Source organism: Sceloporus occidentalis, unplaced genomic scaffold (genome assembly GCF_023333645.1).
Source record: "Sceloporus occidentalis isolate IW3139 unplaced genomic scaffold, rSceOcc1.0.p SCAF_17, whole genome shotgun sequence".
Taxonomy (NCBI): Eukaryota; Metazoa; Chordata; class Lepidosauria; order Squamata; family Phrynosomatidae; genus Sceloporus; species Sceloporus occidentalis.
Window position 1 is genome coordinate 1,497,478 of NW_028316997.1, and position 25,915 is coordinate 1,523,392.

At 37.3% G+C, this 25,915-nt stretch overlaps 3 protein-coding genes across 3 annotated transcripts; 2 read left to right on the top strand and 1 right to left on the bottom strand.

Moving 5' to 3' along the window:
• Positions 1–4,453: 4,453 nt before the first annotated feature.
• LOC149302729 (uncharacterized) lies at positions 4,454–10,023 on the top strand. Its single transcript, XM_089481954.1, has 6 exons — positions 4,454–4,595; positions 7,573–7,769; positions 8,051–8,117; positions 8,515–8,605; positions 9,269–9,378; positions 9,737–10,023. Exons 1-6 carry the CDS (start codon positions 4,454–4,456, stop codon positions 10,021–10,023), a joined length of 894 nt encoding a protein of 297 aa, XP_089338080.1.
• A 1,756-nt stretch (positions 10,024–11,779) lies between these two features.
• LOC149302730 (GLIPR1-like protein 1) lies at positions 11,780–18,255 on the top strand. Its single transcript, XM_089481955.1, has 7 exons — positions 11,780–11,885; positions 12,023–12,138; positions 12,829–13,074; positions 14,494–14,585; positions 15,860–15,945; positions 17,063–17,089; positions 18,215–18,255. The coding sequence occupies exons 1-7, from the start codon at positions 11,780–11,782 to the stop codon at positions 18,253–18,255; spliced, it is 714 nt and encodes a 237-aa protein (XP_089338081.1).
• Positions 18,256–18,343: 88 nt separating this feature from the next.
• Positions 18,344–23,310, bottom strand: LOC149302731 (KRR1 small subunit processome component homolog). The gene is made up of 10 exons (XM_089481956.1): positions 23,244–23,310; positions 21,891–22,066; positions 21,191–21,325; positions 20,941–21,066; positions 20,775–20,858; positions 20,576–20,632; positions 19,947–20,117; positions 19,345–19,422; positions 18,717–18,810; positions 18,344–18,483 (listed from the first exon to the last, which is right to left on the bottom strand). The coding sequence occupies exons 1-10, from the start codon at positions 23,308–23,310 to the stop codon at positions 18,344–18,346; spliced, it is 1,128 nt and encodes a 375-aa protein (XP_089338082.1).
• Between the last annotated feature and the right edge of the window lie 2,605 nt (positions 23,311–25,915).

Below are 25,915 nucleotides of genomic sequence, written 5' to 3' on the forward strand. Positions count from 1 at the left end.
GACAAAAGCTAAACAAAATTCTAACATTAGAACATTAAGTACATGGGAAACAAGTGTATATAAAACATGCTGACGTTATGTAAAGGTTTGGGCCCCGTTCACATACCTTCACTTGAACTGGATTGGGCTTCTGTAAAATCTGGACAACAAAAACAAGGTAAGCTAGTCAGAATGGCATCAGACATAACGTAGTGGTACTAGGTTTGCTCAATTAAGGACACTGCATGCATCTTTCATAATTGCAAATACAAAGGCACAGGTACAAGGTGCTGAAGAAGAGCTAAGGGGGTGTTTGGCCTATCTTTAGGTCAGAGCACAGGTTGAGCCAAGCCAATGTACTAAATACTAAGCAGGTCTGTGCTTCCAGACGCTCAGACCCCTTGGCCCCCAATATACCCTACAATTTCCCTTTGTGACTTCCCATTTCTTCTATGTAACCAAGAGAACAATGAAAATCATGTGCCTCATACGAAAGTAGTGTATTTCGGACCTGGCTCCCAAATATTTGCTCTGAATATGGGGTTAATATCAATCTTGATAAAATAATGCCCGGGTTTACCGGCTGGGAAGTATTAATTCCACATGTAAATTATGTTGGAAGAAGCAATAGTGATAGCAAGTGTATAAAGGAGTTTTACTACCAACAGTAATCAACAACCATCCTGCTGATTGGATCATTTCTTTCGTCGCCCTGGTGATAAGAGCTCTTTTAAAATGTTCTTCCAGAATTACATAACCTACATGAATTGAATTGAGATTGTATGTATTTGAACTCACCTGTTGGTTCTGGAAATGCTGAGCATAAGGAGTGTTCAGTGGTGTCCCCCAACTAACAGTAGAACTTGAATCAGGAGGGCCTATTCTAGGATATCTATTACTCAAGGGCGAGTAAGTGTCCTAGAAGGGGCATTGACAATAAGATCATTAAGTACCGCCAATGACATCAGAGCAATTATCAAAATGTTCAACACTTTAAATGGACATACTATGAAAGACATAGTAGCTTTGATTAGAAAGTGAGCAAGAATTAGTAGAGAAGGAAAGAAAACACAGACATATTAAAGGAGTGATAGGAGTGACGGGGCATAGAAGGAACTCAAAACAGCAGTTTTTAAAGCCTAAGCGTCCTTTATAGATCAGATGTAAAACGTTGTCAACGGGCTTCCAGTGAACCTAACTTTCACAGACGGTAGCTTTGCTTTGAAAGGGGAAATTAGTGTGCCAGTCAATATGAAAGTGCTTGCACACCGTATGGCAATCATTTTTTATATCGTTATTATTTTTAAATACTAGTAACTGTAACTGAACTAGGGATGCTTTGCTCGCAACAATCAATGTACCTACTGTATTTCAAGTACACAAAATCCACGGCAGCTCTGACAGAGAATGCAAATAATCTTTAGACCTCCATATCATTTAAAACAGCAGGGTGTGATCTTCCACAATGAAGATTTGGTAGAAATTTTAACCAAAGCACTATCACTTAGATTTCATCTGTACACAACTAGCAGAACATAGTTATTACCTCATCATCTGAATCTCTAAGCTTCCCAAGATCTAAATAGGGCACGCTACAAAAGAAATAGATGCGTTAATAACAACTTCATTGGGCATGCATCTGGTTCACACGTATACACTGTCAGATATGCTGAAAACTAATACATACATACATACATACATACATACAAATTCTGCACACAACAGGCATACTAGATCAACCTTAAAATGTAATGTTAAGCACTTTATAATTAAAAAAATGCATCTCTTGCATTTTAGGGCAGTAACCAGTAGACTTATCCATAAGCAAAAGATGTACTGGTTACCAAGACTGCAATTATAAATATATAAATATATATACACACATATATACACACCAGATTACACTCGCAGCAAATCAGAAAAGACAGACATAGCAATACTTTTACCGTAATACCGTGAAAAAGACAAAACCATGATAAATATATTTTATATAGGTTAAGGAATGTAGACCAGGGGTGAAGCTGCTGCAGGACTAGATCTCCCATAATCCCCTTTCAGCAAAGGGGCTGGCTGAGGAGTATGGGAGATGTAGTCCTGCAGCAGCTGGAGGGTCGCAGGTTGGACGTCCCTGCTGTAGACAGACTTTTCCTCTTTGAAAAAAAAAAAAAAACACACGCATAAAGGCTGGGGGGGAAAAGTCTATTTGAGTTTATGTATTGCAAGTAGCTTCCATTCTTCATATTGATACTGTAGCCATAGCTGATGTGAAATGTACAGTTAGTCAATGTCTTGTGGCATAGCCGTGGGCGCAATCACTTAGAGATGGGCATTCACTTCCAGAGACAAATATATACCGTCGTTCCACTGGCTTTTCCAATTAGCTAGTTAGGTCTGAAGGGTGGTATGGGGACCAAATTCATATTGCTTTGTTGTTTTTTTTCTGCATAATATGTCAGATTGGGTTTAATAACGTGCATTTGTCTCATACCGCTACCTTGAAAATGTGTAATATCTGCAGCCGTAACAATAAGGTCTACAATGACACTGAGGTAAAATCGCTTTGTCACACACAATGACTACTAAAAAGATCACGAGCAAACATATACTTACTCATCTGGCCGTGCTTCTGAAGACTGGGATTTTTGCCTCCAGCCCTGAAATTATAAGAAAAGTATCTTCTTGATTGGACTATAAAAAGTAAACGCCATCGTTCTCAATTTGGCTGCAGTGTACTGGAACTGGAAACAGACCTTAGTGTGGAAGTGTGTTATTTAAATGCCCAATGGCACCTAAATCCATGCAGCGTGGTGCATATAAAAGTAGACTGAACTATGAAAATGTTATAGTTCACTCGTATTATAGTTACAATCACTAGATGGATGCAGCATCTCTATACATTAACGGATTAATTATTACTCAGATCTACGTATTTGTCTCAATCAATCCATTATAAAATACTAACCCCAATGATCTTCTCGGCAGGAAGGGTCGTTCATAATGAATAGCTAGCGATATAGTTGGGAATAAGTATTGAAAGCCTTAACACTCTAGCTATGTATTGCGCATGTCCTACTTTCTTATAGAAGAAGTTCATTAAGGTTAGCCTGCCACAGGAATATGATATCATGAGGCTGAAATATTCAACTCTACTGCAAACACAGAGTTTATTAAACTAATCTTATTAGGAATTCCCGAAAACACTGTAAAGTACCGCTGAAATACAATCATCTTTTGAGAATAAAACAAATAACCGTGACAACATAATTGGATAGATGACACATATAATATGTCGGGGAGTAACACAGAAGTGATTCATTTCATATGTTTACTATGTGATACGTTTGGCTGAACTGGAAATATTTACAACTCCACTAAGAATCCTACAAATCTGCTTCTTAGAGTTTAAGAATGAAGGATGTGATACAAAAAAAAAAACACACAAAAAAAAAACACATACAAAAAATCTAACATTTTGTAAGAAAACCAGTGTTATAATCTAGACAATAGAAACGATGGCAGCATTGAAGTAATATAAACCTTCTCAAGATGGTTACTGGATAGCTGTTTCCTCCGGACCCTTGGATTGGCAGGTACACCTTTTACTTGCAAACTCATCCTAAAACCCTCTAAAATGAAACAAAACAGGATGTAGCAAAACAGTTTGTTTTCATTAGTTATTACTTAGTATTTGTTTTATATAGCGCCATAATATTCCGTAGTGCTGTATAATGGGTATTATTGCTGTAGGAACCTGAAAGCCAATGCACATGTGTCCAATATCAGCCATTTGCTCTCTCAAGCCAACTATTACATAAAAAAGTTATTAAGATTGCTTTGTTAACATTCTTCACATTCAATTTAGCTAGACTAATATCTTCAGAAGTGTCAGATAATAAATCTCTAAGTATATTTTGTTCTCATCGTTTGAAATAAACACTTAAATTGATGATTCTTTAGCACAATAAGCAGACTTAAAAATTAAAAAGCATGTCATCATAACCCCCAACATTACAAATGGGCAAAGAGGGGCATCTTTGTTTTAGGGGGTGTGGTTAGGAGTGTGACAGGGGCGTGGCTTCACGAGATTTTCTTTATGTGTCTGTGAAAATGAGAACTATTTATTAACAATTATGTAAACAAGCAAAAAAAAACAACCTTTTTTGGGGGGGTTATGTACGTTGCTAACATTTTACCCGCAGACACCCAGGTATTTTAAAATATAATTAATGTTTACAATAATAAAAATTGAACAAACTACAAGTAAAATAAAAAAACAACCCTTCACACTCTACCCTAGAATAACCAGCTACGGGAACGGGAATGTATACGTTTATTTCGCAACCACTGTGCGTTAGTATAGAATTACACACAGTGTCCGATTACCCGGAACCCTCGTAATGTGAGGCGGCCTCACAATAAACGCTATACGCACAAATATAGTAAAACTATGGAACTTACCGGTGTACGCGTAAAGATGCGGAGAAACGTGACAATTCTTGATAATCCGATAGAAAGAGTAACTACAGCGAAGATAAAATTGCACTACAAGGATTCAGGGAAGAGTGCACGTTACCATGGAAACGATACCTGCGACATAAGGGATGTTTGCGTTCTACGTTGGAACGCAGGAAAAGCGCGAACCACATAGGCTGAAAAGCAGTTACGTCAATCTCTGAGCGACGGAAGGTTTAATTCCACACGGTTTATGAATAAAACTTAACTTTTTTAGTAGCCACCGTATCACATTAGACACATTTTATATGCAAATAACATCATAAACGTCACGTAACGTATGAACAAAATATTTTAAGGCATTCAATGCGAATAGCTCCCTGAATCAACCGCGTACAGAACGATCGTGCAAACACATGCGGCTTTCTACAAGTCTTATTTGTTAGAATGTGAACAAATATGTGTTTACGTCAAGGAGTAATCGTTAAGTTGAATAGGAAGTCCCCGCATTGAAGGGCATTCAGACTGGAGATAACGTCTTACAGGAGCCTAAACAATTGGCTCCAACAACATGGCTCCGGTTATGGCGACAGAACGTATTCTTATTCACAGCCAATCGGGATCAAAGCGAGTTTTGCGACGCACCCAGACCTGCCTGTGTGCGTTAGTCTACTTGTCTTGTGTCAGTTTGAGAGCTTTAGTGCGGGGCAGTGCGCTGCAGTTATGGTTCTATCTTTTTCGCATCAGGTCATGCTATCAGTGTCTTTAGCCTTGTGTGCCTGTGTCATCGTCCCCAGGATCTTTGGTGGAGGAGGAGGAGGAGGAGGAGGAGGAGGAAGAAGAAGTAGTGACATGAGCCAAAAGCCAGATCCCCGGAGGATGGCTGCTGTCCATGCTCAGCCCTTTAGAGGTATTTGGCTTCCAATGCAGATGGATGCTTTATTGAAGAGAGCAGATAGTGTGCTTTATCTCAGAAAGTTTCCTACACTTCCTAGCACTTCTCTCCTTTTCATCATTTTAGTAATCACAGATGAGGGTAGAAACTAGAAAAAAGGCAACAGACAGATGGTTTTCACTTTGCTGTTAAGGAGAAATCTTTGCTTGGCTTACAGGTTAATGGTAGTAATTTATATGTTATAACTGCATGTCTGTTTCCTTTTACATACCTTTTCATTTGTCCAGCTGTGACGTTATGACTAAAATAATTAAAATATCATGAATAAACTCAAAGCCAATTACAGCTTATTGTTATTATTATGCTTTATATAGCGCCAACAATTTACGCAGCGCTTAACACAATATATACATTCAAGGCGTATGACAAGATGAGAATTGACAGACTACGACAAACCGATATATTAGGTGGAGGGAGCCCTGCTCGCAAGCAAATAATTAATTTGACTCTTAATAGCCCCTAATAGTTATGTTTGTGTCACAGTTTCCAAGAAAAACAGGTTGCTGATACTTGCGCCCTTAGGTTGCTCTGACTGGAAAGACTACATTTCAAAAGGTAGTAAGGCTTTGTTACACGGACCTGTTGTCAGAGGAGGAAAATGTTTGGTATTGGGCCGTGGAAACTTTTCAGCTATTTACATAAAGTCACATTATATTACATTTACATGTAGAATTGTCTAATAGTGTATAGATCAATAAAAACAGCCAGAAATGAGTGCAGACTGTGTAATTCGAACTAGCTTCTTGTGAATAGATAGTAAAGCTTTTATCTTTGTAATTGGATATTCACTTTGCTCTCGATCAATTGCATTTAGGAAGAGAAATGAGTGATCTATCTCAGGCATGTTGTTAATATACACCGCAGTATGATCATGCTTTAGCATAACAGACGTCCTAATGACATCCTAAATGTTGGACGTGCTATTTGGACCAAGCATTCTCCACTTTCAGAGCCTGAGTTTGATAGAGATGTACTGTCCCACCAATGATTAATGCATATTAAAATATATAAGTATTTTAAAGGGATGCTACAGCCATCATATGCACTTTAATGCTGAATGATCCCCCCCTTGCAAATGCATGGGGTGCAGGTGTCCATGCAACCCATTCGCCGCTCCTCTCTTAGGCGGCTCCATATAGCCTGCTCCTATGTGATATACTCGCTGCCAATTACCTGCAGTTCTGACCCGTAAAAAGGTTCTGGACGGTCTAACAAGCACTGCCATTAACTTCAGAGGAAAAGCGTACCTGCCACTGAAAAATGGAATCGCGGTTGGGTGTTTTACTGAAGCTCTGGAGATGCAGCTTCTCATAAAGACAAGTGCATTTATTTATTTTACATGCACCCATTCTTTAAGCACTCTCCATTTTCAATCAATTGTATTATATGTGAGATCTTACAGTAGTTACAAAAGATGTGCCACAACATTGGCATTTTTTTCGGACGGGAGGGCCATTGTAACATGACAGTGAGAAAAGTTGTGTCCGTATAGAACATGATAGAGTACCACATAAGTATGGTAGCTTTTCACTACTGGAATAAGAGATGGTGTTATGATGCTAGGACGTAGCGCAAATGTGACCTCACTCGACTAGTATGACATTGCCAACCTGTTCTGTTCATGGCATGCGTATCGTACTGTATATTTTATAGGAATTGTAGTCTGATAGGATAATTAAGTACTCGCTTGAAAGTAACCTTAAACTGTAATTAATAACCTTGAAGGACAAATTTGCTTTCAGCCAGTTGAATAGGCGAGAGGCACCAGAGCAAAGTGAGGGCATTCACTGATGTGTGTGTACATGCTTAGATACACAATATTTCCACCTGTCTATTGACGGAATGATGTCCCCGGGTAAGAGATCAGTGAAATAAACATATTTTGCTTTACTGATCCCTGAAAAATTCTATTCTATGCATCACTACCCCTTTAAAACAATGCACACCAATGCCATGGGGCAGAACAAGTTAATAGCTGTCGATGTTTAGCAGATCCTGCCGTGTTGATCTTTCAACATTCTTTCCGTTGCGCGAGAGCACCCCAGAGAACATTTTATTAAGGCTCGTGACTGATGGTAAAGTCGTTTGACGACATCTCCTGATCTGTTAATATTTTTGTGTCGAGCTCAGAGCATACTCATGTTAATGTTAAAATAACCGATTCTTTTGTAAACTTTCCTATTTAGAGAGTCATGGTAAAGATCGTATGCATGGAGGAGGACACGATAGGAAGTCGTATACCAGCGCTGAACAGATAAAAAAAGCAATGGAGCAGGAGCTGAAACCCGAGAAAACGAGTGGCAGCGGTCGGAGCTTGGCATTTACCCTTATGCCTCTCTATGCTGTCGGAGTGGCAGTCTTTGCTGCATACAAGTTTACAAAAGTAAGACTTTTAATCCAAATTGTTAAACCTTACTGATCGAGCACGTAGTGCATCTCCCATAGCGGATCATTTGTTATATTTCATGTATGTTTTCTGTGTATAAAATGCTTGCAAGTTACGTTAATGATGCATCATAATGATAGACTGTCCTCAGATGGCTGCAAAAAATAAATCGGGAATCAAGCAAGAATACTCATTGAAACTACTTTAGTCTTAGAATATCATCATCACCATCGTGTTTTGATGCAATACGAATGTTCTTTTTTTTTGTGTGTGTGTAGCTGAAGACCAAAGAAAAGAGCCGATCAAAAATCGAGGAAGAAGCGAATAAAAAGTCAAAGGAAACCGGTATGAATGTTTTATTTGAAATATATGAACTTTTATTTGAAATATTGAAGTGTGTCTAATGCAAATTCAGCCATTCAATGGGTAATTCCAGCAGCTCCTGCTGTACTTCTAGGGAAATGTGGCTTATAAATCTCACATGGTCCACTGAATTCATGCAGCATACAGATAATATAATAACAAAAATGTCTCCCCCTCCCCAGCCAGTACTAAAAAACAGACTAATACGCTTGCTATTCATTTTTGTACCAAATTATAACTGGTATGAATTAATTGCACGAAAAAGTGCCAAGAAGCATCCTTCCTGCGACTGATTTTCATTGTAAAAGTGCCAAATGTCAGAGATCGCCTTGAGTAAACTGTATAATTCAGTTGCACTTATCATTATTTGTCTTTTCAGAAAACCAGCTCCTCCAGCTGGAACGTCATCTGTTACAAACAGAGCAAATGCTGAATTCTTTATTGACGCAGCTGGACCCGCTGTCTAATTGGTAATTATATGATACTAGTTTTATGTATTTTTATCATACAATGCTTTATTTTTGCGTTTCTGATGGTTAGCTTGATGGAATATTTAGTGTAGTTATTTAATAATACTGGTTTCCGAGCTGTCTCTGTAGTGCTGCAAATGCATTTTTTAAACCTGCATGAACGGCAAATAACAGTTCATTATGCAGGTGTCGCTGAGGTTGGCAGTACGTATTGCACTGTGAAGTCGGTGATTTGAACAATATGCATTAATTTATTGAGTACCTTTTCAAAACTGCAGTTTATCTGTTGCTACCCTTGGCTGGTGGTCCTAAAGTATCTGCAGCTGGGTTCAGTAGATATGTCACATAATGTGTATATATAACATAGGAAAACTGAATGTAATATTAACTCATAGGAGTCTATTCACCCAAAGCATTTGCAGAAGAGTTGGAAACTTTAACCCTCTGATATCACTGTCCAATACTATGGTATTACCCCAGTTGAGATTCTCCTCCCAGAAGATCTGAGTTGAGTTAGGGATTTCTTAAGCCTCACCTCACTGAGATCACTATACAGGGCCAGTTTAGCCCAGTATTAATGCTCTAGATTACAATGAGCTACATATATCAACAGCAATAGAAAATAATTTGAATGCAAATCAACCAAATATTTTCTCACTTTAGTGTCAATACCTTTGCTAATGGACAGCGAGATGAGATCATGAATCAGCTGCAGTCTATCAGACAGCTAATGAAGGAAAGTGGAATGGACAAGTCTGCTCTCATAAACTCAGGTACAGCGGTGATCACCTTCTCTGACCTGTTGCACGAAACTCAACGGTTTATTTTATGTTCATAACTTATGTTAGCTTGTTTAACATGTTGTCCTTTATTTCTGACATGCATACAATGATGAGGAAACCACACACTCATTTATTTTATTCTTGCCTCAAAGCATGGCAGGACATAGGAGTCCCACTTTCAAGTATATTATCTCACAGTATTCTTCAAAGACATAATTTTATTCTCACAAATGTGTATCTGTAATATGCATACTACATACACAGACACATATGTACATTGATTTAAATGTTGCTGCTTTGTGGCTAACAGGAACATATTCATACTTCTAATAATGTTTCATTTCCATAGCCAACCAGACTTGTGAAGATACACTAGAAGATCTAATGTATTCATTTGAGGAGCAGGAATCAGACCTGGATGATGGAAACGATGATGATGATGTTGAAAGAGAAACCGAAGAATGTTCAGCTGATCCCATAGATGCAAACATAATTCAACATAATGATTGCTCGGAGTCAGCACATGGCTATTCTGCTGGGAATTCCTTGGGAGTAGAAGATGAAGAACTTTTTGATGCCGACGTCACGCCAAACCATAATTCTAACATCTTGAGGAAACGTATTCTAAGGGAATAACTTTTCTTTTACAGAAGTGCATCACATGTATCATATCAGGATTTTAATTTATTTATTGCACGTTGTGCCTGCAACTTACCACTGACACTTATTGCTGTGAATATTTTTTCAAATGGAGGATTCTACCTGTCCTTATCACTAAAGACCTTTTCAATTTAAGCAGGCTGAAATCATCACCCCTTCTTCTTAAGCACAAATGACTATTAGAAGTTCTAAAGGAAGAACTGAATGTGTTTTTTTTATCTGTAAAAGTCTGGATTCTTTCATGCTAAAAGTTTGGAAACAACAAAGTGTGTGACTGTACGTATGTACATGTTTTAGCATTTACTGCTGTGAAATCAGTGTCTCCACTGAAAAGGGGGCACTAATACATACATATTAGTATGGCCACGACTACTTTTTAACTGTGCCTTAGAAGGGCCAACTTGCAGATTTCTCCTGTTAGAGGAAGCAGGTTTTCTCTTTATAATACATATTAAACACAATGACATTTTCTCCTTTCACTGTTAAGTTAATAAACACTCCTTAAGCAGTAAAGAATGTCTCTTCAGGGATGCTGGTAAATGTTATATTTTGGAAATGATTTATAAGCACAGGATTGCAGATGTCACTTCTGCTTCACGTTTAAGTGTGCTAAATGTATTTAGAATATTTGGATTTTTATGGGCTTTCTCCGCCTAATGTATCGGTTTGTCTTAGTCTGTCAATTCTCATCTTTTCATACCCCTTGAATATATGTATTGTATTAAGTGCTGTGTAAATTGTCGGTGCTATATAAATAAAAGGTATAATAATATTAATACTTTGATGAATGCACATTGTATAAGAAAGTGACGTCCTGCTAACCCAATTTGATATCTCAAATAACTACTTGTTCACAAACAAATCCATGGACGGATTAACTGTTATACATTATTGGGAGACCATTACTACCTGTAGGATACCTCATCCTTTCCTGTCATGGTAGAATAGACACATACAATACTCCCCTACCTAATCCAGATGTGGAGCTACTGAGCAGCAGCCTGAAAATTACCAGTAGCTCATAATCTACCTGGTGTAGACACCTGGTCTAAGGATTATTGTAAATCTTTCTATATTACCTTTTAATTGAAAGTTTTACCCAACTTTATATAACATAACAGCAGTATGCAGTGTACCATAATTTGCTGATTGATCCCTTCCAATATCCTTATCCTTCTTCTGGTAGGTAAAAGATGTCTTAAAGGTTCTCGCCATATACTCAGTTTACTACATAATAACTTAACCAAATAAATAAATATTGTGTGTATAACTGTGTTTTGTATACAACTGCTGTCAGCATTTGAAAATGTGATTCTGTAAACTGTCGCTGTTATTTTTGCTCCTAGCAAAGACAATGTGAACCCCAATAAGCAAAGATGGGAATTATGAGAACTTGGAATATCTTGAGTACGAAAGAATTGCAAGTACATTTTTATTGTGGTGCCCCAAGGTAGTATTACCTACGCAAAGCCAAAAAGGCACAACAGCTTAAAGTCCAAGTAAGGAAATATGGGCTGATTGGATGGGTGGAATGGTTCTTATGTGCTGTTAAATCCTATTCTATGTTTCCATGCAATTCACCCTTATGCCTTCAATAATAATAATAAAAAATTTATAGTGATATATTTTATAAGCAGTTATACCTAATGGTTAAACGGGCCGTACATTTTCTGAATGTATAAAACATCATATTTTAATGTACTCAATGTATTCTGTAATGTAGTTAACCTCAATGCCCTGCATGGATAGAAGTCAATTTTCAATCCTAGTACAGCACTTAAACCACACGTACAAAGCTCCACCCCCTGGTAACCACACGTACAAAGCTCCACCCCCTGGTAACCACACTAACTCTTAGCTACGGTGAGGAGGTCTCATTGACTAAAGCTCTCTGAAATTGGTAAAAGCGTTGTGGTGCCTGTGTGTAGCAGCATGTTGCAGAGATTTCTTTGGCTTCTTCCCCTTGCTCTAACAGCTCTCGGTTCAGATGTGCCTTCAATTTCAGATGCTGACTTCATCAAGGCAGCTGTGGATGCCCACAATGGCATACGGTCTAATGTCACACCTACTGCAGCCAACATGAAGTACATGGTGAGCTCTTTGTGACCTGATTGTAGAAATCAGTACTGAGAATAGTCTACGTTACATCATTAGTGATAAAAATAGGGGTTATGTATAAAAAGTCATTCAGGTATTATAAAGTAGTCTTATCACTATGCCCAGCAACAGAATAGTCCAGCTGATTGGACCAGTTATTGCCCCCTTAATGTTAGTTAAGAAATGTGTTCCAGTGCTGGCTTGGCAAATGCTGCAGGCGGGGGTCTATCCAGACCCCTGTGGACATGCATGGAAAGACATGACGGTGACAGTCGTTGGCCCATTGGGGAGTTGCAGCTGTCACCTCAGGTAAGTACTCACAGATCACTTTAATATACATTCTTCTTTAGTAAGATTAGTAAGAATTAAACAGTTTCTTTAAGTAACATACTTGCTGCTGTCATACATGATTTATACATATTGTTATTTTCCCTCCAGTTCAATTGAATCACTTTACATCACAATCCTAAGCACTACTTTCTATAGGAATATATTTGTCATATTGGTATAATTCATTTTCCAAATGGGATTTTCCAAATTATTCCATCAAATGTTTTTCCAACGACTAACGCGATGTGTTCTTTAATTCATAACAATAAGTTTCTATCTTTGTGTAAAAATTATAATGACATATATATAATATATAAAATATAATATATATATATATATATATATATATTACAGTCATGGGACTCATCTTTAGCAAAAACTGCAAAGGCATGGAGCAGTTTTTGTAAATTTCAGCACAACGTTTACATCTCTTCCAACCGCCTAATCCATCCTACATTCTTTCCCATTGGAGAAAACCTCTATGCTGGTGGCACTTTTAATATGCATCAAGTAGTCAACTTATGGGCATCAGAAGTCAACAACTATAATATTGAGAATCAGACATGTAAAACTGGCAAAGTCTGTGGTCATTATACTCAGGTATGGTATTCATATACTATATTTTTAACTTATGTTGTTTGCATTTATGTCTTGTACACGTATATACTTAATTTTTTAGAAGCTCAGATATGAGTTATGAAAGAGTATCTTACTGATGGAACTATTTGTTGTGATAAGTCATCCCCAAATACTATCTAGTATCTTGTTATATACAGATTTTAATCAAGAGGAAGGTGCTGTTCTTCAATGCTTCTCTCTAATATCTAAAATATTGTGTCCTCTTCCTTCTTTTCACATTTTACTCGAGTAACTACCCCTACATATAAGGTGCCCATCTGGGACATTATCATTCAGGGCCATGGTCGCATCACATTATGACCTAACAGCGGGATATGGCATCATATGGGCGCACAACTTCAATATGCCACAATGATGATGTGGATGTCTTTACTGTTTGCAAAAATTCAGGGTGGTATTATGCTGCCCCTAGTAACTAATTCCCTGAAACAGTGAGTTCTGTTAAATAGTTTTAGCTACAAAATATAGAGACTCACATTATGGTTAAAGTGCTGTTATTATGGAGGGTGCAGTAAATGCCCCTAAATATACCAAAATGCAGGCATATGTATAACAAAGTATTTATTAAATAAACAATGCATTATTACACAATATAAAGCCTAATTAAATGGCCACACATATTAAGTCTTTGATGGCACTCTCCCTTTAATTGATAATGTGCTGCTACATTTCATATATTACAGACAAGCGATCAGATTTACTCAAGTATACACCATTAACACAACTCGTCCCAGACAAATATTGATGCTTACTTAGGTTGACCAGACATGAAGCCTGTGACACCTTTCTCAGAGCAAAATGCCACCTGCCTTCACATGATTTATACCCCCATACAAAACATAAAGTAAAGCATTAGTTTAATTTTAGCTCCAGAAATGTGGTATCTAACTGCTATGCCTGGGAACTTTACTTATGACCCAGATTCTCTGGGTGAAGGCCTGCAGTTTCACCTTTCCCCGAGTGCTTGGCCAGGTCCACTCTCTGACTACTCTGCGCCTACCCCCAACCTTCTAAAGGCTTTATTTGTGGGTCTAGTCTGCTCCTCCGCTTGGCCAGCCCCATCCATGTGCCAATATCAAAATATCTTTGACAGAGCTAGGTAGCCCACACTAAGGAAATGTTCAATTTTTCTTGATGCCTTCATACATTATTTCTGTATATTATAGAAAAACAGCAACTTTGGTAGTTCTGACCACTTGACATGAACCTTTTTCATTTCCCAAATGTTTTTCTATGCATTTTATTAGATAATTGTGAAATGTTTTTATAAGCGGTGACATTTCAGACAGATTTTTCACTATAAAACTTAATATCCATGCTTAGTAAATTCCCCAAGTTGTGTCTACATAATACTTCACCCAGAATGAAATCTCTTCCTAGGTTATTTGGTCTAACAGTTACAAAGTTGGTTGTGCAGTTTCCCGCTGTCCTGGGACATATGGTTATATTGTCCTGTGCAACTATGGACCGGCGTAAGTAATACATTACAAGAAAACATATTATGAAGAGGAACAGCACAATCTTGGGTTTTTTTTTTATTGAATCTGGTGACCTGCTAAAAGTCTTTATTTTTCTTTACTTTAGTCAGATAATATGGCTGCTGGCCAGGATAAGCTAGGTAGTTATGTTTTTGAATTGTAGATTTCTCAAGCGCATAGTGTCATCACCCAAAACACTGCATCATAGAAAGAGGGCAACCAAATAATATATATTATATATGTACTCTCTCTATATTGATATATATATATATATATATATATAAAAAAATATATATATATATATATATATATACTACCCTGTGCCATGAAGCCTTTATACAAAAACAGCACATTTCTAGTAATTTTCTGGGCCAATCTTACAGATGGGTGCCGCAGTTGCAAGGAGGAAAAGCAATGGGAGTGCATGAACCCTGAATTGAATTGTCAGGTTTTTAGTCGAGTTTCACACTAAAATACAGCTCAGGTAGTACAGACACAGGGCCAGCAAATCAAAGATTATTAGCTTGTTCGCTGTGGAGTACATCATGAGATGTATGCACAAGCTAATCATTTATTGTCTACTACTGATAAAATATATTTGCATTTGGCCTTTCTCTCAGTTACCGATCCCATTTTGTTTTCTTCCTGCAATATTATTTGTGGTTAGGGCTTACAGCGTGGGTCTGATATTGCATAAGATGAAGACAAAAGGTAGATCAAGGAGTATTAAACGGAATCGTATATTAGTGCGTTAGATTGTGGCAAAAATCTAGGCGGTTATGAACCTAGGTCCGCGGTAAGCCTGTCTAGAGGGCTTGCACTTAGCGGAGTAAAAATAAAAGGGGAGTGGAGGGAAGGTTATTGCAGTATGATGTAATGTTTACACAAGGGTCTGAAGAGTTTAACCCCTTTACATCATATTGACTTACCTGTATGTCCACAAAACGCAACTCTGACAAAGCCTCTCTGGCAGCATCAGCAGATGTGACAGCAGATATATATATTTTTATTTTCTCTAGTTTCTACTAAATTACTCAGCTAATCATGCCACTATGGTATCAAGAGAAAAAGCTTTCCTATATATAGTTTACACGGGTACACAGGAAAGAGGAATAATGGTTGAACTGACATATGGCAAAAATGCCAAAATACTTCAGGTATTTGAGGTACGAAACCCCCCCTGGTACTGAAAGGGTTAAATAGGCTTCCAGTCCCTCCAATAAATTCAAGCAATGCCTTTAACTTAGTATCTTTGCTTATTTTTGTAGGGGTAATTACAGAGGAAGCAAACCTTATACTATTGGACTACCGTGCAGTGAATGTCATGATGATATTTGCGTAAACAATCTGTGTAGTAAGTATACTTCCATTATTGCTGATCACTATGTGATTAGGTTCTGTATTTCAGAGATACCCACCAATCATACTTTACAATATATTAACTACAGGGAAGCATGTATTTTGCAAGTTGTGACATCTTGATCAACTTTTATGAGAGGCCAATGCCTTCAATTTCAGAAAATGATTTATCTTTTAAACACATATGTACGTAGATCGCAAGACTAGCTTGGTCGAGAACATAAAATGCTTAAGTAGATTGTTCATAGTAAGCTTAAGTCTCAAATGTTAGGTCACTGGTGCCAATTCAGGGGTAAAGTCTTCATCAGTAGGTCAGACTTACCTGCCCACAAAGACCGTTCAGAACCAAAATGCTAATTTTGCTCCTTTTATTTCATCAGAAGATAGCGCTTACTAAATAACATTAACCTTTTAAGCTACAGGGCGTCATTGATCACTATAACAGATTCTCACCCTGACCTTGAAAACGTAAAGCCCCCTATTTCTATCGGAAACATCCTAAACCTGACAATAGAGGTCTGAACATTACGATACCTTTTTTGAACAGTAAGCATTTTTGTCATACTAATCTTAATTGTAGTGAACTTATGTATATCACTGAAGCAATATTATACATGGCACTTTAGGGTATGGAGCCATCATGCACACCTTGCTATAATGTCATTCTGGGGTAGACAGATCAAATCACAGGCCAAACAGCATACTCTATGACACTGCTACTTTTATTAATCTTGGAATGGAAGTTTGAAGAGAGATCAACTAAACACCAGGCACCAGCTAAACAATTTTCGGAGCCTTGGCTGCTGGGATCTGTTCAGTCCTGATAATCACTGTTATTATTACATTTCCAAAGCTGAGGTTACTGCCCTGGCTGCCATCAGAGTGCACACCTTGTGCAAGTTCTGAGTAGTTTAAAAACTAAAAAATTCACCAGCAACACTGGCTTAAAAATAACATAAAACAGAACTTCCTATTACATATTCCTTATAGGAATTCATTGAATGCTTCATAAAAAATGTGAACTTAAATAAACTTTTGATTTCTCTACAGTATTTTTTTATTTTGAGGTTTCACTTTTACTAACTGCAATACTTGTTTTTTTTTTTTAACAGCAAATCAGAAACGTGACAGAGTTGTGGGTATGTACCTAATCAGATTTGCTTTGCTAATTTTGTTATTTATTGTACTTTTCTAATCTTGGTAGTCTGTTTTGTACGCTTTGCGTACTTGAATAACCACTGACATTTAGAAGCACTGAAATAGCAAATACAATGTTTTCTAGTTTTGATGACTGTCAGACTATCAGTTCATTATTTTCTTTTTTCAGATTTTCATGACTGGTGCCCATTCTTCTCACGTTTCTTGTTTTGCACGTTATACTGTCTTATTTTCATACCTTTAAGATTGACTGTATTTGTCCTCATATTTTTAGCAGATTTTATTTTGCACAAATATCCCCCTACCTGTTTAAAAATAGCAATGTAATATAAGATGTTCACATCAGACATCCTAATGTTAGACAATTAATACAGTATTTCTGCCACAAAAAAACAAAAACAAATTGTTATAGTTTGAATCTAAAACTGAAGTTTCTAGTAATGTTATGTCTCTAAATATAGTGATTACATGAGTTCAAATGTTTTAATGTAACAATTAGAGAAAACCCTGTTTATAATAGTAAACATATTGCTGAAACTACTTCTGGCATGTGCTTTTTGTAGCTAAATGCAGAATTAGACAGTTTCTAGTACTGTTGCATTTCCTATACAGAAATATTTAAATTAGGTCTGTTATGTTAGCCTCTGCTCTGGTTACTAGTCTATAAAACAATCATATGGGATAATGTGAAATTTATTTTAAAAACTTTTTGGATTTAATTACATTTCAGATTGTAAATGAGTTATGAACCATCAATCCTAAAAGAAGCTAGCCAGAAAAGACTTTCTTTCACACTGTAAAAATGTAAATTTCATTATTGCAGCTACCCACATCCCATCTAGCACGTTCCTTGGCAATAACTATATAAACTCACACATGCTTTTGCACACTGGATTATAGTTATCACTGAATGTTTCTTTACAGACCACTATAGTACAGCACTTGTTTATCTAAAAAGAAAGGAATGATGTCGTATGACAGCAAAACAATTACTATAACTCTGTAGGGAGTTTGAAAAGGGGTTGATTAGAGCTTCCTCTGTGGGCACGTTCAAACTTTTTTTGTTTGTTTTTAAATAAATATATTGTTTGCGCATTGTCCTCCAGAAGATGGCATGGCCGAACTTATTCCCAGCAGCATCTTTTAAGTTAGTTGGCAGATCAATCTTCAATGAACGGTAGATAAAATATAGATTTATAGTCACGCTCTGAAATGTTCATAGAATACAAAAAACATTATTTCTTCTTCTTTTTCTTCTCAGCCACAGCTAATTTCTGTTTTACTTCCTCTTCAGGAAGTGCACCAAGTTTCTTGTTCTTTGCCTTCTTTACTTTCTCCTTAATGGCATTCACATCAATTTTGTTAGATGTTGAAGCTGGGGGGGAAAAAAAAAACAACAAAAAATGCCAAGATGGTCACAGAATGAGCCAAATGAAGGCTGGAATAGCCACCGGACCGACGGTAGTCAGCCGCCTCTGGGATGTAAAATAAATATTGTGGAAAACAAAATATTCCTGTACCTACAACAATATGGGAATTCTAAAATCTGTATTGACATACTTACAGAATTTAAATTAATGAACACACACACAGTTGGGTTCACATTACCTTTCTTTGGCTTTGTCATTGGTTTTTCCTTAGGTGGAATAAAAGCCTTGTTTCTCTCTTCCTGTCTCTTTGTTACCGCTTCAGCTTGTTTTGTCTGATTTTTGAAGCGGAAAGAAAAAATTAATTCAGGATGCATTTACAAACCAAATGGCGCAAATGAAAATATAAATATAATGAATATTAGAGAAGATTTACAAGCTATATCTCCAGGGGAATTGTCATTCATTTTGTGTCGGGCTTAAACCAAAGTGCACCATGATTGATTTTGCTGTAATCCCCATGCAACGTGACCACAAATTCACCACAAGGCTCTTCTGGATAGTGCGGTGTGGACTGTCGCATGATGTTGTGTTCAGGAACATGGGGTTACCGGATGGTGCTGTGTGCGGTATGAGAGAGGGACTGCTGCAGTGTGGTGTATAGAGGGGGGGCTACCGCATCTATCTAGGGGGTTACCAGATGGTGTGTCTAGGAGCTGAAAAAAGGATTGCAGCATAGTATTGCGCACAGGAAAGATAGAACATGAGAAAGAAAGGGCGTCAATAGACTCGTGAGAGAAGAGGGAAGAAAAAAAAAATGCACATGATTTTAATGACAGACACACAGACTAGAAATAATAATGGACTACCTTAATTTCTTCCAGTTTCTTACGTTTCTTCTGGCTCTCCTTCAAAAAGTACTCGCCGCTTGCCAGTTCTTTATCAATCTAGTAAACAAACAGCCAAATAAGCAACCAGGGCCAAGAGTTACTAAAGCAGGAAAAAGGTTATACTTTGATTTTAGGACTGTATAAAATGTTACCAATATTAAAGAATGACAAAACTGCTTTCATTCGGAGGAATATCTATTTAACAAATTAAATACTACAAAAAACATAATTAAAGAAAAAAAGATGTGCAGGGGATTGCTTAACAGGTACACTAACAAGCTAATGAACTATGATCAAGAAAATTATTCACATGCACGGCTGGGGGTCATATTACTTTTCGCCAACTTTATTATTATGCAGTTATCTCTCTCTTTACATAATGTATAGGATAAATGTAAGGATATCCTTAACATAAATACAAATACCAGGAAAGAAAAAACAAAGTTTAAGAAACTGTCCAAAAATTAACGACATGTACTGCAGTTGTAGTACTGTCAAAATTAGCAAAACATTTAAATCTTACTAGGAAGATTACTAAAACGAAAAAAAAAAACAAGTACAAAACAGTATAAATGATTTACCTGACTTTCTGGCTGAGGTGGTGGGAATGGTGTATATTCTTTCTTGATATTTTTGTTTTTCGGTTCTTTCCTCTTATTCACGTTCTTGTGCTTAAACTTAGGTAGAAATCTCTCCCAGTTTTTCATTCTTAGTTCTGGGTCCTTGGCTAGCTCTCGCTTAATCATTAAAGCCTGATGATAAAACATAATGTATGACATACACCAATCATTAACAAATGTTAAATCTTAATGTTTTGTTATTAGAAAAACAACAATTTTCCAAATGGCATCACTTCAAGTGCAATACAAATTACTAGTACAGGTCACAAAGCCTGATACGGTAAACAAATATCTTTTACTTATACAAAAATGTGTATTATAATAATTTGCATAAAGAGTATAACACGTAATATCTTCTTTGAAAACAGACATAACCGAGCTCTGCATTCAATTTTCTGGGTTGGCAGTAGTGTATTAATGGCATGCTGTAACGGTTACCTCAACCATTAAATTATCATGCAATGTTACCAGCAAGACCTTTTTTTATTGCAGGGAAGAAGGTCAATTTCTTTTTTGGATTGCACTGTATGTAGCTTTATACAATTTTTGATATCGTGTAGAGAATCAAAACCAATTTATTCAGTATTTACCTTAATATTATATATCGGGTGAATATTCTTCATTGTGTCCAGAACCACTTTTCTAACCTGTAATAGAATTTTAAAAAATAGGTTAAAATAAAAACAAAAATGATAATTCAACAACCCAACACTATCAAATTAAGTTACGTTAGAGCAAACAGGTTTAGTTTCCATTCTGAAATATTAACAAAGTGTGTTTACTGTTTACCTCTTTTAACCCATTGTATGGTCCTATGGCAGATACTGTATTCCCCTGGACCATAATGTAACAGTTTGTTAGAAGCTCCAGAGCCTTGAAAGAAAAATGATAAAGATAAACAGCCACCCCCCAAAAAACTTATTTTCCAAAACCTATTTATATAAATTACATATACCTTTAAGGTTGATCCCTTGGGTCCCAAAATCCTCTGTCTTCTCTTGATAAACCTTTCCCTGTTTCGGACTAGTGAACCTATTTTAATGATGTCACAAGCCATATCATCCTGGAGAATCCGCACTGCCTGAAGGACATTAAAACAGAGAATAAAAGTAAATTAACATTTTAAGGGGTTGAAAAAACTACTGTAAAATACCAAGAAATGCACATATCGGAATTGCCATTCATATTGCACAGGAAGCACTTACCTGCTCAAATGGGACACTTCTGGCTAGCAGCTTTATGAAGTCTCTAGCTCGGACGATTACATATGGATCGAATGTCTTTTTGGTTGTGGTGACAGTCATGCTTCCTTCAATTAAATCTAACTCTGCTTTGACAAACTAAAAACAAAAATGTCCTGATGTTAGAGCTAAGTTGCAAAAAGGGCAACGATAAACAAAAAAACTAAATTCACATCAATGCGCTGTAGTTACCAAGTTCAATTACATACACTTTACATGCAAAGTTATGTGCTCACTTCAGCACAAAAAGACTAAATAATTTTATATAACATAAGTCCAGAGGGGCTCTCATCCTGCCAAGAAACATGATCACTTTCAATTGACATATCGGAACATTTTGCCCCACTGCTTTAAAACAACTAAAACTGTGCAAAGAGCAATACCGCCATATCACATAATAGGGCAAGCATATGATTATTGGTCTAAAATGTAATTATCATGCAGTGCATGATTGGACCTTTACTGAGCGTACGATAACGCATGTTACTGCATGCTGATATATATTTTTCTACAATAGAAAGGATGGTGGTAACTATTTTCAAATCTATTTGTTAAATTATAAACTAAAAGGAAACTATAATTACCCTTAAAAGCAAAACTGGATCACAGTCCACAAATGAAACACTTTCGTTTGTAATCAAGTAAAGCAGTTCAAGATACTCACACTGTCACTTAAAGCTTTCTGAACAAGTGGCCAGCATTCTTTCAAGTAAGCTTCCCGGTACTTGGGGAACAATGTCGCAAAACTGCTTTCCTCCAGCAGCCCATGAGGGTTATGGTCTTTAGTGAAAGGATCTTCTTTCCATCCATCAGGGACAGTGAGAAGGTCAGACTCATCTACTAATACATAAAATTGTTTAATGTGTGCAATTAAATATTTTATACACATTCTAACTTTCCGAAATTGACATTTCTTCAAGGTTAATTATATCGTTTATAGTGCGATGGAGATAGAATTACCTTTAAAGGAATTCCCCATTAACCAAGATAGATAAAGACAGAAGAGAGACAATAGTATTGGATGAAAGCTCCAACATACTGTTATGCCAGACACTAGTTTTAGAATGCCTTTGCACAGGTTTTCTGGTTAAGTTGATTTTAACATATGTCACTAAAATTTAAATAATATCCATGTGACAAAGCCTAGAAAGACAAAGATCACTTCAAATGCAAATACTCGGTTGGGAAAGCCATTGTTGTATACACCTCTTTCTTGATCGTTAAGGAATTCGTTATTTTAAGGATTCTTGTCTAAGTCTCTGTAACGTAACGTCTCATTTATGGGATATTAACGTTTATGTGAAGCTTAAAAAGGACACTCCAGGCAAATACATGAGGAGGGGGGCATTACGTAACTTTAAAAAGGACCTCTAAACTATCATACACATTAATGTGCATATGATGGCTGCAGCGTCCTTTTACGCAGAACCTCTAAACGTCAAACAGCATCATTTTACCTTAATTGTTGCTAAGGTTAAACAATGAAACTTGTATCATTATAAGGAAGCCTGCTAAGTATTTATCCTGTGGGCATCCAACCTTGCATACCGACAGCGAAGGTGCTGCAACAATACAACTGCTTGTTGGATTTCAGGGATTTATTAATTGTACAACTAAGGAGGTTTTCATCTAAGTGACATTTGCTGCACTCCATCATGGTAACCATGGGGCACATGTAAGAAATACACGATGAACGGCCGGTATACCCTGGTTAAAGGTGAATACTAGCCAACCTGTAGCCTTCTTTTGCTCAGTAGTGTTACACATCATTAGGTGAATTCGTTACATAGAAAACCATCATAGATGGAACATATAATATGAATGCCCAGAGGCACATCATGCCCCACCCGGATGCATGAGACCTTTACGAACACAGCAGGCAACATTTAAGGACATGGCAAGGCACATGGTTTGCTAGAAGCATTTTACGCCAATGTATTTAAATACAAAGAGCTGAACACCGACAGCGCCCCTTTTAGAAGCAGGTAAACGCGTGTCGGTTCACCCGGTCACTAACCTGGCAGAGGTTCACTCTGCTTCGGTTTCTTAGGAGCAGTACGATCAGCCTGTACGTTCTCCGCCATGCTGCCAGGAGATGGTCCCAACACGTGACGTAAACACTCCTAGTGCGCAGCTACAAATCCAGCCCGTCGGCCACTAGCAGGGCTATTTTGAGTTCCGGTGTAACGTGCGTTCCGGGTTGTAACTTCTTTCTGCACAACAGCGGACTTCAAAGCGGGATCTACTGCCACAGAATATTATGCCCCACACATTCAGCTTCTTCTGCTCTTTAACTTATATAGGTCTTATGTGTCAGAGACTCTAGAAATTGTTCAGAGAAGGGCTGCTAAAATAGCAAATTCCTTACAGGAAGAAAAACCAGGAAAAACTAAGGGATTTAAATGTTATGATTAGATCTAGATTGTAAGCTCGTTTGAGCAGGGCCCTCATGATCTGTTGTTTCTATACGTCAAATTGTTGTTATATACTACTTGTTATGTCCTGTCTACCCCTTGTTATGTCCTGTCTACCCCTTGTACAACCCTTTGGAATATGATGGCACTATATAAAACAACAAATGATATGTTGATATAACAAATGATATAAAAATATAGCATGCTATATAAATAATAGCATGCTGTTTGGCAGGATATAATTCCAAAATATTTGAAAACAGTAAAATTACGAACACCAAATACTACAAGTGAAAATGTGAAATGTTTTTCTGAGAAGCCTTAGAAAATTAACTCTGCTCTACAAACACCACGTGAACACCTGTTGCAATACACAGACAAACAAACATCCTCACGCATACCTCTAGTAGCCACATACAATCCTGCCCTAGAAGAAATCCGAAAAATCATCAAGGATCTGCAGCCAATGCTAGCGGAGGATGTGGTGTTAAAAGAAATTTTCCCTGAACCCCCCATCTTGGCCTTCAGACAACCAGCTAATCTCAAACAAAAGCTGGTGAGTAGCATACTACATACTGAAACTACACACACAGATAATGGAAGCAAACCATGCAACAAAGCCAGATGCAAACTTTGCCAACACATCTGTACCAGCAACACACCCATCCACAACAACAAGACATACAAGATTACAGGATCATACTCATGCACTTCACAAAATGTTGTATACATGATTCAATGCACCAAATGTACTATAGGGTGTTACATCGGTGAAACCTGCCAGCAACTCAATAAAAGGATGAATCTGCACAGATACTCCATCAATCATCATGATGAAGAAAACCTTTGCACTCCAGTTGGGCACCACTTCACCCAAACCGGTCACTCCATACATGACCTTAAAATCAAAACACTGAGAGGTCATTTCAAAAACACCCAAGAAAGAAAGACATTTGAAGCCAAAATGATACATTTTTATGATTGTAAAAACAGAGGACTTAATGTGGATTTGAGCTTCTTAGCACACTATCAAAACTTCCTATAACCTGTGGTTTTTTTTTTTGTTTTTTTTTTTCTCTCTTCTTCTCTCTCTCCTACATGCTCACCCCTGCTCCCCCTCTAGCCTTATCTGTGCAGTATATGCCACTATTTACTATTTACGACCCTCTTAGTTTTTTGTCTGCAAATTCTCTACCATGTTGTTTTAACCCCTGTTTTAACCCTGTATCAGAACATGTACTGGTCAGTTTTAAACTGTGTTTTTCACTTGCTTGGTCAGAAATGCTTTTGACTTGATAAAGGGAGGACTCCCGAAAGCTCGTCTATTATTTTAAATACTGTTAGTCCAATAAAAAAGGTATTACAAGATTCTGCAACATTCTGGTTTTTTGCATTCTTATACACTGGACTAATACGGCTACCCCAAACTACAGTACTATGGAAGATACCGCATATAGCCGTTTAACAAAGCAATTCTTCAAAATCACCACAAAGGAAACAAAGCTCAACAGTGACATATACTTCTTATCTCACTGTAAGAAAAGAAGGCTCATCCCCAATGGACTGAGGATCAAAAATCCAGTCGCTACAACGCATAACTCACAATATGCTGAAAACCTCTGCAAACGCACCAGTGAGAAACTTAGGAATCACCTTATCCACCTACTATATAAGAAAAAAACAAGCATTCAAAATGAAAAACAATCCCTGCTTCAGAAACTACGGGGAATGAACATACACACGACTGTAAAAGTGGAAAAAGAAATGCAATATTTCAACGCCAAACAAAAGAGAGAGCTTTTCATGAAGAAAAACAACAAACTTAACAGGCTTTCCCAAAATGTCAGCAAACGCCATACGGAGGGAGAGACCAGGATCACCACTAAAGCACCCAGAGCACCTGAAACAGCCGATGGTCTCATTACTAACCCGGACTACAACACAAACAGCTCAGGAATTATAAATATTTCAGATTACGAACTGTCCACACCTGAGATATCTGTCCTCTCCAAAGGATTATCATTTTGTCCAAGTACAAAATTAGATGACATTGAACTGTACTCAGACCTGGAAGAATTTTTTAGGAGACTACGATTAAAAGAGTTCTTTCACAATAAAGAGAAAACAACCACAACGCCGGATTACAATATCAAGAAAAAGAACTCTCAATTCACTCCAGCACCAGGACGCAACAGCAAATTGGACAGTTACATTGAAAGTTTCCGGCTAAGAACTGCATCCTTAGTCACAAAGCAGCACCATAATAAAATCAGAG

What these genes read in the sequence shown, in the direction of transcription:
- LOC149302731 (XM_089481956.1), bottom strand. Translation starts at nt 23,310, where the DNA reads ATGGCGGAGAACGTACAGGCTGATCGTACTGCTCCTAAGAAACCGAAG. An exon ending in GAAGTGTCCCATTTGAGCAG is followed by an intron (nt 21,067 to 21,190) that starts GTAAGTGCTTCC and finishes AATGTCCTTCAG; the next exon opens with GCAGTGCGGATTCTCCAGGA. An exon ending in CCAAGGGATCAACCTTAAAG is followed by an intron (nt 20,859 to 20,940) that starts GTATATGTAATT and finishes TTTTCTTTCAAG; the next exon opens with GCTCTGGAGCTTCTAACAAA.
- LOC149302729 (XM_089481954.1), top strand. Translation starts at nt 4,454, where the DNA reads ATGCGGAGAAACGTGACAATTCTTGATAATCCGATAGAAAGAGTAACT. An exon ending in AAGGGATGTTTGCGTTCTAC is followed by an intron (nt 4,596 to 7,572) that starts GTTGGAACGCAG and finishes TTTCCTATTTAG; the next exon opens with AGAGTCATGGTAAAGATCGT. An exon ending in CTGCATACAAGTTTACAAAA is followed by an intron (nt 7,770 to 8,050) that starts GTAAGACTTTTA and finishes GTGTGTGTGTAG; the next exon opens with CTGAAGACCAAAGAAAAGAG.
- LOC149302730 (XM_089481955.1), top strand. Translation starts at nt 11,780, where the DNA reads ATGCCCTGCATGGATAGAAGTCAATTTTCAATCCTAGTACAGCACTTA. An exon ending in CAGCCAACATGAAGTACATG is followed by an intron (nt 12,139 to 12,828) that starts GTGAGCTCTTTG and finishes TATATATTACAG; the next exon opens with TCATGGGACTCATCTTTAGC. An exon ending in TCTGTGGTCATTATACTCAG is followed by an intron (nt 13,075 to 14,493) that starts GTATGGTATTCA and finishes ATCTCTTCCTAG; the next exon opens with GTTATTTGGTCTAACAGTTA.